The sequence below is a fragment of the Platalea leucorodia genome, assembly GCF_965183815.1.
Source record: "Platalea leucorodia genome assembly, chromosome: 7".
NCBI lineage: Eukaryota > Metazoa > Chordata > Aves > Pelecaniformes > Threskiornithidae > Platalea > Platalea leucorodia.
The window spans coordinates 47,095,053-47,109,975 of record NC_138829.1 but is presented as its reverse complement, the minus strand read 5'-3'; the positions used below and the strand labels follow the sequence as shown (position 1 = coordinate 47,109,975).

General features: G+C 39.1%; 1 protein-coding gene across 3 annotated transcripts in view; it reads left to right on the top strand.

Annotated features, from left to right (window-relative positions):
• The window catches only part of EXT2 (exostosin glycosyltransferase 2), an 81,886-nt gene that overhangs the window by 61,269 nt on the left and 5,694 nt on the right, over nt 1-14,923 (top strand). For all 3 annotated transcript variants that reach the window (XM_082318585.1, XM_082318584.1, XM_082318583.1), the window contains exons 10-13: nt 2,075-2,241; nt 9,411-9,554; nt 10,089-10,217; nt 11,423-11,505. In XM_082318585.1, coding sequence (XP_082174711.1) covers nt 2,075-2,241; nt 9,411-9,554; nt 10,089-10,217; nt 11,423-11,505 — 523 coding nt within the window. The remainder of the gene's footprint in view (nt 1-2,074; nt 2,242-9,410; nt 9,555-10,088; nt 10,218-11,422; nt 11,506-14,923) is intronic.

The following is a 14,923-nucleotide window of genomic DNA, read 5'->3' as shown; positions in this document are numbered from 1 at the left end:
GCACCTAGTTTACTAAGCAGTCCAGAGTGCTCTGTGTGACTTTATTGTCCTCACTGTTTTTCGTGTCTCCAGGCTTTGTGTCACTTGCAAATTGCACTGGCCGTTTATATGTATTTCAGATCCCTGATGAAAATTTCAGTGGCTTCAGGCCCAGCATCAGTTCTTATAGACTCCACTTACCACAGAATCACAGAATGGCTGGGCTTGGAAGAGACCTCTGGAGATCATCCTGTCCAACCCCCCCTGCTCAAGCAGGGTCACCTAGAGCAGGTTGCACAGGACCATCTCCAGACAGCTTTTGGATATCTCCAAGGATGGAGACTCTGCCACCTCACTGGGCAACCTGTGCCAGTGCTCCGTCACCCTCACAGTGAAAAAGTGTTTCCTCATGTTCAGAGGGAACCTCCTGTGTTTGAGTTTGTGCCCATTGCATCTGGTCGTGCCACTGCGCACCAGTGAAAAGAGCCTGGCTCCGTCTTTACACCTTCCCTTCAGGTATTGTACATGTTGATGAGACCCTCCCTGAGCCTTCTCTTCTTCTTCAGCTCTCTCTGCCTTTCCTTATAGGAGAGATGCTCCAGTCCTTTCATCATCTTTGTGGCTCTTTGCTGGACACTCTCCGGTATGTCCATGGCTCTCTTGTACTGAGGAGCCCAGAACTGGACACAGTACTCCAGGTGTGGCCGCACCAGTCCTGAGTAGAGTGGAAGGATCACCTCCTTCATGGTGTATCCTTACACACGTTTTCATTTGACACAGAGAACAACTTATAAATTCTCTGAGCAGTCACTCTGTAGTTGATTTAAAGTATTTTCACTTACTTTTCTTATCATATACCGTTGCCATCCCCTCCATTTCACCAGTGTAAGAAACTCAAGTGTTGATCTATCCACTGTTCACAAGGTTCTTAGACTTACAATGTTCTCTTTTCCCTCAAATTTTCATTAATATATATGTTTATTGTGGAAGTTGGGAGAAACCAACAAATCACATTTGTACTTGTTTAGCTATTAATTAAACTACTTTTTGATGAATTGGTGCTTTTGGGATGCATCATACTGTAATAATGACTATTGTTAAGCTTTGTGCTAGAAAATGTATATGGTTAAATATGTGAATTTAGAATGAATGTTTAATATTCGATCCTGAGTTGTGTTTCTTTTAGCATGGTGCTCTGTACTTACGCCTGCAGTTATACTTCTGTAGGAATAGAATAGGACTTTGAAAATTTTTGAATATACGCAAAAGCCTGCAGAAACTGTTAATGTGACACTTAAGGTGCTACGCTTTAAGCACATAGCAGGAAATGGGAATCTAATCTCATTGTAGAGTGAACTGGATCCAGTTTTGTATCTACAGGTTTTTTTGTTGCTAGTTAAAGCATCATTTGACTTGTGAATTTTCAGGATTATGTACTCCAGTGCTCTGTTCTACTTGTAAGGATGCTGTAGGGCACAAGTAGAATCCTTTTGCATTTATCTAGCTTAATTTATCACTGTCACTTAAGACTTTGAAGATGAAAGAAATTACTCATACACAGAATCTACTCCTTAACTGTCAACAGTGATTAACATTTTAGATGTATCTAGATTTTTAATTGATATAATAAAATTTATTTTTCTCAGCACTTGATGGAACTAACATTCTTTTTCAAATTCTGTATGACCCTAGACTTGCAGTCAGTGATTGTATACTGCTGCTTCAAATTCTTTTAAATGGTTGCAGTGGAATAGAATATCTTTTCTTGCTGTGTGTCCTAAACCAATACATAGTATCGCTGACTCTTGTTATGTGGTTATTGCAGACTGCTGTTTTGGGCAAGCTATCCCCCATACAGCTGTCTGTGAAGCTCTCTGCAGAGAGCAAAAGAGGGAAATGTAGCTGAACTTCTGTCTCTTGCCTTCATATGCTTACACGTTTGCCTAACTGAAAGTTGGGTGTAAATTGGCCATTAAGAAGCTTTTGTTTAAGATGCGAAGAAAAAAAGAGTGAAGAGACGCTAAGACAGATGTGCAGACTTGTTCAGAAGTAAAGTATAATATTGAATTCCATTTCTTTTAATTTTTCTCTCTAGATTCCCTCTGGCCAAAGATTCGTGTTCCCCTGAAAGTTGTTAGGACTGCAGAAAACAAACTTAGTAACCGCTTCTTCCCCTATGATGAGATTGAAACAGAAGCAGTGCTGGCTATTGATGATGATATCATTATGCTAACCTCAGATGAACTCCAGTTTGGCTATGAGGTAAGAGAATGGGTTTTTTCCTGTCTCTTAGGCTGCCCACTTCAACGTTGCATGTGTATATAAAGCGGAGGAATCGCTGCGCCGTCTTCTGATTCAGATTGTTGTATCTCTCTTTGCTGTAACAGTTCAATGCTGACTGAAATATTTTTACAGATAGTCATTACTTTATGGGGAAAAACTGCCAGCTAACAGAAAATTTTCAGTAACTGGCACAGTAATGCCAAGAGACTCCAGAAAATGTTGTGTAATTGATGTAACGGAAGCAGTCTGGAGACTGTGAATTGCATTCTTCTTAACAGTTTCAAACAGTTTTCAGACAAATCAGAAGTGCTATCCAAGTTAATGTGTTTTGATGGACAAGACAAGTTTCAGAGATTAAGTACTGGGAACAGAGGAAGCCTCTTGAGGACATGCCAAAGTAAGGTGGAGTGCAATGAAAAGAGGAACTGAAGAATGTCAAGGAGGGGACGCATGTACCATATGCTTGAAATGGCAAAGCTTCAGCAGCTGCTGTTGTAATGAGGGTATCAACAAAAAGACAGTTTGTCGAAATCAGTTATCCATGGCAGTACAAAGAGGTGAAAGTCTCTATAGGCATTTGAGTTGTTTGTTAGAAAGGGCGCTTACTTAAGGCAACACTGTTGTCTTGCTTCCAAAACTTTGGATCAAATGAGTTAATTTTTGTTTTCCATTTGTATTTGAGTATATGACACAGTCCATAATCTGACATGGCTGTTATATGTGTGTATTTAAGACAAACATGTTATATTTGTAAATGAATCAGAAACATTAGAAAATATAATATATTTTAAGAAAGGTTTGAATCATTTAGTCACACGTGTACCTGCAATATCAAGAGCAAACCAACACCGGCCTTCATACATGAGACCTAGAACATGAAACTACTACCTAAATTGAGAGAAATAATCAAAACCACTTTTCTAAAGGGCAGAAAGCAAACTAAATGTCATAGTTGTCTCATTTTTAACAATCTTAAGTGTAGCTGTTAACACAAGAAGATATTTTTTAGGAGATGTTAGAAGTATTTCTTTAATGTGAATACGTATGTGGTAAAATATGGCTCGTTCTCCCTCTCAAGTGAAAGAGACTGTTAGCAAGTAATGAGCTTTTGGATTCAAGAAATGAGTTGTGGTAATGTAGGTATGCTGATGTAATAACAAAGATGTTAAGTAGCGGAGACAGAGGTTTAATCTGTCATGTGTGTCTCCAGAAAGGAAATACTTCCATTGCCAGGTTAAGAGTAACGGGTTAGTACATGAAGTGTGAAAGATGGAATGAAGAGAAGATAACTGAAGGAAGGGGGGGGTTTTGGCCACATATGCCTTCTCTATACTCCGTTGCCTACACTGGATGTTTTAAGCACTGCACTGCAACAGCAGAGCAATCAAGTGTTGGCAGTTCTGCAAGCTGACTTATTTTTGTCTCTGTTGGTGCTATAGCTACTAGTTTTGAGGGTGAACTGATGGGATGAAAGACAGCAAACCCATAACGCGCATGCTGTGTAAATCCTGGCTCCATTTGCAGTTTGATTTTCATTTTCATCGAGCTGTCTCAAAGTAAATAAAAATAAGTTTTATAAAAACCCAAGTGACTGTGTAAGTAGTTCCAAATGAATCTCTGCTACTGGCAAAGCCGGCTTTGAGGGCTTTGAAGCAGAGTTTCAAACTGCATCTGAGTTTCAGCTGCATCAGCCAGAAGTCGTGAGAAGTAGAGCTGTGGCGCTCGTGTGTCTGAAGCATTAATTCAGACATCCTCAATGGGGAATATCTGTAACTTCACACACATTGAGTCTGGTCTCTTAGGCAGGAAAGGGTTATCCTCATGAAAAAAAAAAAAAAAAAAAGGCAAAGAAAAGCTGATGTGAATTCCCTTGTAGTCAGTGTGATTAGGTGGCAATTGGGACTTAGAACTCTTCATCCCCAGGTCTAGGACTGTGCTGGCTAATTTATTGGCCTTCTGTGGACCATATGCATTGGTTGCAGGGACTATCTGAGTAACAGTCCTTATATTCAGTGTGCGAATGTAACTGTTCGGGCAGGAGATTGTTTAGTCTGGCAGACTAAAAACTATTGCTTTTGCAGTTTTTTACATTTTATTATAAATCCTATTCCTTTTTGATTCTAGGAATTCAGCTTACTACACAGCCACATTGACGGAAAATTAAAATACCTTTTTGAGCAGTTAGTTGAGACAAAGCCATTGGTAGTTTGAATCCTTATGTTTTGAGAATGCTGGTTTTTTTTCCCCTGTAAAATAAATGAATAGAAATGTCTTTGAATACAGAAGCACAGCAGATTATTTTATAAATACACAATTTTCCTCATATAGAGGTTGGGTGATATAGTTCCTACTCTCTGGCACTGAAATCAGGGGCTGAAGATTGATCTTTCCTGTCCCTGAGTGTCTGTGACTTGCTTGACAGGCCTGAGCTGGCTCCCAGATGTTTAAATTGTTCTCAGCCTGTGATAATTTATTTATCTGTTTATGTGTGTTACCAGAAAAGTATCTCTCAAGCTCTTGACTCGTTTGCAGGGGAATCCAGAGGGAACAGTAGCCGCGTATAATGTTACTAGAAGGTTTTCTTTTAAAAGTATGTCTGCTTCTGCTTTGGTCATAAGAAGGGCTGGAAACGTGACATTCAGTAATTTTCTGTTTTCCTCCTGACATCCTTGAGACTTTACATTTAAACATGTGGCAAACCCCCCCCTGTCACAGACTTGTCTGAATGTATAGAGCAAGCCTAAAAAAACCAGAAAACTTTGATCCCTCTACACTTTCAGTGATAAAAAATTATAGTAACACTCAAAGTGTCAGACATTTTTTACTTGTTAAAAGTGAACTATTATGGTACAGTGATTTATGACATTGCGTAAATCTATTGGAGCAAGCAGAAAAATAGTCCCTGTGTGCTGCTGTATTAAGGTAGCAGAAGAATACTCATGACAATCTGACTTTGAAAAAAGTATTTCTGTTAAGTTACATGATGAAATCACAGGAATGACTTGGGGCACTGGAAAAAAAACTGTTAGGGCTAGACAACTTTTTCCCTACTTACCGATCTTTGTTGTTCACAGAGGGAGTATCGTAGAGACCCAAGAAAAGGAGCAAGCATTTAGATTATCATAATCTTAAAAAATTAAAGCAGAGTTATTGGCTGCTCCTGAAGTGTTTGGTGTTTGAATGCGGGATTGAAAGCACGCGTTGTAGTGTTCCCACCTCTGCGTCTCAGCTGGCCTCGGGACAGATGGCTTAGCATTTCTATCACCCTGAAAAGTGGGGATAACAGTTTCCAAGTACGAAGTTCATGAAGATTTCTTATTAGGTACTTATGCAGCACTTTGTCCTTACAAAGATAAAGTATTTTTATTACAACAATAATAGAAATAATCTAAATTGGGATTATTGCTCCGAGAGCATGGGTTTTGTTCATAGAAAGTATTGTTTGTTGCATTGATAAGTTTGTGGTTTTTCTGTTGGAAGCTTTTTGCCTACTGCTAGTAGATAATCTTATTCTGTCTCAGAGCTGTTTTTCAGTGCTTCATGTCTCTGGCATTCTTTAAAAAAAAATCAATTCTCTGATGAATTGCATATTTCACTAGGCTAAAGTCATCATAAAGTTTGAAGGCCTTCTATAGAAGAATTCTTCCATATCCATTTTGACTGTTAAAAATGCATTTTTCAGCATTCCTTTATAGAAGGAATAATATAATAAAAACTCTACTTACCAAAAGACTTCTCCATGGTAACTGCTGGCCACATTCAAGGCTCTTCTTCAAATTGAAGTTATTTTACAAATTGTGTGTGTGTGAAGCACCGCTTATCTTTTAACGGACTTTGTGTTTACATTTTGCTTTGTTTTTTTTATAACAGCACAAGCTATCTCTTTGAGGACCAGGGGAGAATTAAGAGTGGATGAGGCTCTGGGAGGAGAGAGAAATAGTGATTGATTGGGTTTTCTTTTATTTGTAGAGGATAGTCAGTGTTTCATTCTTACCACATTGCCACGGTAGCTTTGGAAATGCTAATTATTTTTCTGTTTATTAAATCTAAAATTTTTCTATTTGTCACTAGCCAGTTCCTGAAGTTGCATGTGACTTGATGTAGTCTAATAAATTTAATGCATAAATGTTGGAGTGTATTCTGGAGAAGGAAGTGCTTCTCTGCCCTCTGGCTACATGGCGAACGAGCTGTGGCAGCTGTTCTGATGGCACAGCGGAAGAGCACGGAAGAGTTGAGGCTAGGAGGCCAAGAGCGCGGTGGAGGGGTGGGACTGGAGGGTGTCTTAGCTAGGCTGTTCATGTCACTTGGGGAACTCGCCTTGGAAACAAAATTATTATCATTTTCTCTTGGTGTCTTTTACAAGATTTTTATTAAAACTACCAAGTCAGAACTTCTGTTTGACTTTTCAGCTGGGAGATGCTTCGTCCAAAAATGTTTATCTTCAGGGTTGTCTAGCAGAGTCGTTGGAATAGCGTTGTCCGCAAAGAAGCATACCTCCTCTTCACTTGGCAATATGTTTTTCCTTGGATGTGTCCCTTACCAGTATTAAATCAGGCTATCCTCCTTTAGTCTGAGAAAGCTAATGAGATCACTGGCTAAAATGGAATGTACTCCTAACAGACTAATAAATTATAGGCAACCATCAAACAAGAAAATGGACGGTAGTACAAGATAGAGAGTAGTATAAGAATCATTACCACTATTTTTATTCTGAAAGCTTCCTTATAAGCAGTAACTGTATATATTAATTTTGGCACAAAACATATGTATGGATTTGGGCAATGAGCTGGATGCAGCTATTTGGAGACTTTCCAGGAGTTACCATTGAATGACCTAGTGACGAACATTATGAAAAAGCCAAGCTTTTCCACTGACTTTGATAGCATTACTTTTAAAAGGAATCTTTGTTTAAAGAAACCACGTTATTTTTTAGATGCATCAGACTGACAGTTTTCAGGGGCCAGAGTCAGGGTAGGATTGAGCTTTACAGTGATACAAAGAAATCTGTATAAGTAACATCCATTAGCATTGGCTTTTATTTTATGTCGTTTGGGCTCTTGAAGATGACACCGAGCACAAAAACTGGAAGGGATATGAATCTACAGTTCTGTGTTGAGAAGGCATTGAAGTCCCTTGGGAAGCAGTAGCTGAGTTTAATCTTTCTTTCAGCTGCCTTTAATGCACATGCCATTCCCTCTACAAGAATTCTTAGCCCGTACGTTGCAGATACATAGTGTTCTGTCAAATCCTTTGTTGAGCCTCTGTAGCTTATGTGGTCGTGCCTTCCAACAGCTGGGAGATGGGCATTTTAATAGTCAGGTTTAAAAAAATATTAAAATTAAATCATTAATTTTTTGAGTTCTGGAGAGCGAGGAATAAAATTTTGGAAGAGGGAGTGGCCATACCTTTGTGGTTTTTCTTCTTTATCAATGTTTTTGACATCATGTCAAAATAAGTATCTCAAGCCCTCACTGGCTTGCCTGCTGAAAATCTGTATTTTTTTAATTACCTGATGGCACCGACTTGTAACAACGTCCTATGAATTCTCTTCCTTGAGTTCCAAATCATCTCTGCTTTCAAGACCCCTCTGTTAGAGTGCTGTCCTGTCTAAATACTATCCCAGTACTTGTGCCCTAGAACTGTCTAGGAAGATTGATTTCTGGATAAAGTACAAGTCGGGGAGTCAGAAGATCTGGTTCCCATTCTTGTTTTCTGTATGATTTTTGGCAGGTTTCCTCATCTGTACGTTTGAAATAATAACTGCTCTCATCATGGGATTCTGAGGTTATATTAACTGACAGCAGTAAAATGTGTTGAGATGTATAGATGAAAAGGCATATAGTAATGCAGAATCACAGAAATGTAGATACAGAAGCAGTAACTTAAAGCTGATTGTTTTATCATATTTACTTTGACAAAATACTTGCATAGAGTCCTTGTAGTCCAGGCCTCCCGACTGAAACGTACTGGCACATAAAAAGTGCCTACAGTGAACTGCTGACGAGGTGAGGTTTGCAGGATGGTGGAATTGCAGATAGCGCTTTCTTTACTCTGCAGAGTTCCTCCTGCAACTGTAGGCTTCCCTTGCCTTTTGTACAGAGAAAAGAGGTTTGCTAGTGAAGTGACCATTGGGGATTTACGAGGTATTTTGTTGTTGTTGTTCATCTTGCATACACAACGAAATTTGGGTATGTGTTTGTTTATACACTACCAACCTGAAACAAAAATTCTTGTGACCTAACATTGTGTGTCAGAGAGTCAAGACTCATATTCTTCCAACAAACCTAGCAGTTATTTGGATTAAAGGACAAATTTTGAGTAATTTGTCTGCAAATAATGCAGATAAATACTAACTTCATTATTGATCAGCAAAAAGACAAACTGTGTATTTAGCAAGCAAATAGCGTTCAGAGCCTTCTAAATAATTATAATCCTCTCTCCCTTTCTTCCTAATGCAAAAATTGTCCATTATTTAATGTGGCCAGCAGTGTGGAGAACTGGGGTTGTGTTAATGATGCCCTTCTCCTTGTTCTTGTCTACTGTGTTTGATCCTGTAGTCAGCTACAAAATAATGTATGGAGTGACAAGGATGGTATCTTGATTGTATCCAGCTGTCTGGAACAAGTCAAGGGCAAAGAGGCCTTCCATGTAGCAGTAGATCCATCCAAGCACCCACTAAAGAATATCAGAAATATTAAAATATAAGCCTGTTTTAAGCCTGTTCCTATCAAAGGAAGCAGGTTGGTTAGATTCAAAGCCAGCTGTGAAAGTAGTTAGGTTGTAGCCATATCTACTGAAGTTAACATCAAAAGTTCCATTTTAATCATGCTTGGTTTTAGTTAGTGTAAAAATCTTTTTGAATAGTCAGTTGTATTTCTTTACAACAAGGAAGTTAGTATTGCTTTAGCGGCCTTTTGCTCTGGGGGCATGGCTTCCCTGAGTTCTAGGGTCCTTCCAAAGCAAGCTTGGGCTTCTTCATACTTCTTCCAGGCAGCTTCCTATTCCAAGAACTGGGATTTAGAAGAATTGAAGTGGTCTTTGCACCACTGTAACTCTACCCTCCCAAAGCAGATATGTTGCATCCGCGCATTTGCGTTTGCTTGCTGTGCAGGCCTGGTTAGCAGTGTGTCACGTCTTTTTCTCTTCAGGTTTGGCGTGAGTTCCCTGACAGGTTGGTGGGATATCCAGGCCGCCTGCATCTTTGGGACCATGAGATGAACAAGTGGAAATATGAATCAGAATGGACCAATGAAGTCTCAATGGTGCTTACTGGGGCAGCGTTTTATCATAAGGTAATGAACAGCTTGTAGTATACTAATGTTCAACATGAACTTTTTTTGAAGAGCTGTATGTGTTTCTGTTATTGTTCTGTAAATGTTTTGTCATGCCATGGTTATGTTTTCTACAACAATCGGAGAACCAATTGCAAACTTTCCCTCTTTCAGTTGCTGTGAAAACAACTGGTTTGTCTCTGCCTGTAAAATAAAACCATTACCTTCATGAACTTACAGAGGAACTCTTGCCAGTTCGCATGACCTGTAACTGCATAGCAAATTTTGCAGTGAATGTAGCTTTGTAGCTAGCAGTTTAAGAAAAGAAAACTTATTGTAAAGAAATTTGTGTGCTGGTCAGGAAAGGAGTAATTATACAATTAAGCACCCAAGAATTATTTTCTATCTGCTAAAGTAGTCCTTGGCTGAAGGCAGTATCACAGTTTGCCCATAATCCATCCTTAGCTGCCTGCTGTGCAGTGACTGAAATAATTAGATTCTTATAGTTACTGCATCTGTATTTAAAATTATCTTCTCTCTCCCTCTATCCTGCAGTATTTCAACTATCTTTACACCTACAAAATGCCTGGAGACATCAAGAACTGGGTGGATGCTCATATGAATTGTGAAGATATTGCCATGAATTTTCTAGTGGCAAATGTCACTGGCAAATCAGTTATTAAGGTGGGACTTTTCTGCAGTTTAGCTTTACAAAGTTTAAAAACATGATGTACATACTCATATAAATTTATTTAGTAGGCTTCAATGTATTACTTAATCTTCCTTTTTCTCTCATTTATCCCTGGTATGGTGTCTTGTTCTCCTTCCATGGTAGAAAAGCCCTTTTAGTAAAACTTTTATGCCAACTGGGAACAGAGAATTGTTTTTTACCAGTTGTTTCTGGTGGTTATTTTAGCCATCTAGATGAGGTATGAAAAAGGTAATTTAAATGATAGCTATATATATGCGTGTGTGTGTATATATATACATGCCCACATACATATATTTTAACTATTTGAGATCACTAGAGGAAAGAAATTGCCAACTGTCCACAGCTCGCTCTGTCATGGCCTGGCAACAGCTGATTTATAGGAATGTTAATTGCAAGAATGTTAATTGCAAGATCAGCTTTAAATGAACTTTTTATCCCTGAATTAATTTCCTGACATGTTTCGACACGTTTTCAGGTCTGGACATTCGCTCTGTACATTCATTTCAAAGTGTGTCAACTTGGAATGAGATTTAGAGGCCACCAGGCGTTGCTTCAATTAGCAGGGTCCGTTTTCCCATCTGTCCATCATCATTTAGTGGGACTGGTGGCTGCATTTCCTAGAAAAGTCTTTAGAAGATAAAGTGTGTGTTTTTGCTGAAAAAGTTTTTGAGCTGTATGAGGGCACAGCAGAGTAATTTGGCACCTCTGTGCGATTCGCAGAGTCTTGCAGAGTTTGCCAGTCGGCTATTAACTGGAGTGAGCAAAAGAGCGTCTGTTGGATTAACGTTACGGTGAAGTATGGGAAGCTATATTTCATCGCTGTTATGGCTGCAAGAACAAATGGTGTTTATACAGGGACCTTGGCAGTGAGAAAACAGTCATTAAACAGGAATTAAGGAGCTTGTCATCGCCACTTCTTTTCAGTTACAGAAGGAAAAACCCCTCCAAGCCGTTTTTATTGGGCCCCTGTGAATTTTGCAGTCAGCCGGGCCAGATGGAGCTGAATGTAGGAATGGAGTGGCTTTTTTTTTTTTTTTTTTTTTTACAACCCCCCCCCTTTTTGAGACAGCTCAGCTTACACTGCAGGCATGTTCAGAGGTATTGCGCTGCTCTCTGTGCAAGGAGATTAATGTCCCTTCTGTTGATATTTGATGATATCTGGCATGCCTTTCTGCAGGTGACCCCACGAAAGAAGTTCAAATGTCCAGAATGCACGGCAATTGATGGGTTATCACTGGACCAGACACACATGGTAGAAAGGTGAGTGCCCACCCTTTATTCCTCTGATTGCCTTGTTCTGATCGCTAGAATCTTATCCTGTGTCTCATTAAATTAGGATCAAAAATGCTCACTGATTGTATTTCTGTAAATTACTAATTTTGAAAGAATGTCACATGGATTTGATCAGCATAAGTCATTCCTACAATGGATGATGTGACACTGAAAAGTGGACTACTACAAGAAAGGACTTTAGAAGGGCACAATTTTTAGCAGCTTTGCTGTAAAGCATATAGGACACATGAAATTCAGGTTGTTGGCAGTACTTTCAGTAATACCACATTTCTGTTTTACTGTGGAACATCAACTGTAATTAGTATGAGATTTTTTTTTTTAAACCAGACAGTTGCTAGCTTACCAAAGAGTAACAAGGATATAAATTATTAATAATGTTATTTGAATTGATGTTTGTACATTATCTTTCCTCCAAAGATTATGAAGCACACTGCTTCCACTAATGAAGGGCATTTGCCTGCACAATTGCATGTCACATTTTTTAACAATGGCAGCATTATTATATTTTTGTGAGAATTTAATTTTGAAATGAAGTATGTATTTGGAAAGGCAGTGAATGTTTAGAGTGAAATACTGAAAGTTGTTAAGTCTGAGTTGCATTCCCTGCTTTACAGTAAAATGGCTTCCCAACCTTGACCAAGACACTGAATTTTCCTCTGCCTTGGCTTCTGAATGTGTAAAATAAGGGAAAGTTTCTTCACTTTTACAAAGCTTTTCAACACCCATGTTTGAAAAGGGCTATCTGACAACAAACATACATACTAGTTATTAGGTGCAATTAACCTGAGATCTAGGACTGACAAAGGCATTTCACCTTAGGCTTTTTGGGCTGTTGCATCTCTCCTGCAAAGTTTGGGAAAAATAATTGGCAGCCATAGAATTGATGGGGTAGGTAAGCAGGGGTAGCCATAGTGCTGGAAGGGGCCACCAGAAGAGGTGAGAAAATCTGACCTGCATTTAAAACAGGCCATTTCAGTTTTGGACTGAGACACATAACATGGTTTTCATCTTAACAGCGAGCTTTTTTCCTGTCCTTCTCTGCAGTACTCAGCAAATTTAAAGTGTTGTATCCATTTACTGGCCTTTAGCAATGTAAATTGTATTTATGTATTGTAATATACATAGTGAACCAATGTAAAACTGGTTGGTAGGTTAGGGGCTTATTTACAGGAAGAGTGCATACATATGTGTGTCTGATGTGTAAACACACATTACACAGCACAGACAAACACACGTATAGTTTGGCTGATTGATTATTAACCAAGCATCATGCCAGGCATTGAAGAGCATAACCACCAAGGTTAGTGACAAAGTATTTATACTGGGTGTATAATAAGGCTGGATTAAAAAAAGGAGTATGCAAGTCAGAAGTAAAACGTACCCCATGAAGATGGTAAAAATTACTCTGCAGAAAACTTCTTAAGGAAGGGGCTGGAAGCTTTGTAGATCTTAAATGTTAGCTGAAGGGAAAGCACAAGAGGTTGTTCTGTGTCTACCAGTTCTGCACTGGCTTACAGGATGGACTACCTGAAGCCAGTTGAGCTTTCCTGTGATCACACTAGTAGCATTACAGCAGCACATAGGAATTTTGGTCATGAACTAAGTTTTCATTAAGGTAAACACTATAAAAACAGAAGATGAAAAAGTGCTTTTTGCTCCAAAGTGCATTATGATGCAGGGTAAAGGTCATGTTTCCGTGTCTATAGCAATTCTTGTATCCTCAGAGTAAAGTATCATTGACAGTTTGTTGAGAACATGTTTAAACTGTTGCTTTGCTTCTCTGTAGTTTCCAACAGTGGAGATAACTGGGTTGTGGGAAACGTTAGATTAACTGCAAATCCACATACTTTTATTGGCCCAGCGAAAGCAGTACCTGCTGAGATAGAGTCTGGGTGCAGGAGAAAATCTGGGGGGATATAAAGTTTGGGTGTATTCAGGCTTCATTTTGAAGATCATTAATAGCATACTGAAACTGCATACTACACCTAATACTTTCTCACCCTGTGTTGTTATTATCTACCTTCAATATAAGGGAGTTATTTGAAAATCTGAAAGGATTTCTTTTTTTGAATCTTCTAAGCTAGCTATTCATTTTAAGTGGATAATAAATGATAGCAACTCCTAGAGCAAATTTTCCTAACTTAGCAGTGAGTAAGGCTCTTATGGTTCATATATACACACACACACACACTAGCTATTTTCAGGGTCAGGAGAGAAGCTGAATAGAAAAAGTTCATGCATCAGGGAATCCTTGTCATATTATAAAAGAATAACTTTGTACAGACAACTTTACAGTGTTGGGTACCGAGAACAATACCTGGGGTATCAGGCAAAGAGCCATTATCTGCTTCACTTGCAGCTTCCCAAAGTGCCTGACTCCTTGGTTTTCAGCATTCAGAAATAGCGAGCAGGTAGTCCGAGCTCATTACTTGCCTGGATATCCAGGGATCAACCTACTGTTTGTGAAACAAACGGTTTATCAGGGTTGTCATGGGCATGCACAACATTTAGTGTTAGGTTTCTGGTTCAGAAATAGCAGAGAGATGCCCAGCAACTGCCTGATGATTGTTTTGTGAGTGTAAAAGGTTTGAGAAGTCAGCTGTGGAGATCTGTCCAGGAGAGACATGTAACTAACCAGTTCTGTTGGGCCTTTTGACACTCTCAGCAGAGACAAAGGAAAAGATGGTACAGGTGAACTCTTGTCCCTTATTAAGAAATTTTTTTTGACCAATACTGAAGGATATTTACAGCGAACCATGGGAAAGCCAACACTGCTATTCTTCCTACTGTGTAATTTCTCTGAGATAAATAAAATACTTCAGTCCCATGGTTATCGAGCTCCATCATTAGAATACATTAACTAAAGAAAGCTTTGAACTAAGAATCCCTTTCTTGCCCTAGGTTAGCCTTTGCATCAGGTCACAGAAGAAGCTGTAGGAAGATCTCATAATCCCCATATTTACAGGTGCTGTTTAAGTAGCAACAAGTTTTCTGCCTTCAGCATCTTTGCATCTGGCTCCCAAAAATGGAGACGTCTTTAAAATGCAGCTTAGAGGGCAACTGCCCGTACAGTAAAATATAACAAAGGGCTGAGCTGCTTCTGCAGCAACATTAACAGCAGTGTCTTATTTAGGACATGTAAGTGTTTGTTAGACTCAAAATAGGAAGCCATTCCATTAAGAGGCAAACTGACCAGGTAATAGTTAGCCAAAGGGTGCAGGTGCAGAGTTAACCTGCCAAAAAATATCTGGGTTATAAGGGAGAAGGAACTGATTAAGAGAGAGCTTAACAGACACGAAGTTCACCCAATCTGCCAGGGGCAACAGGGCTCCCAGTTTCTGAGTTCACACAATCTTAATTCCTTGTTGAGCACAATTGCATGTTG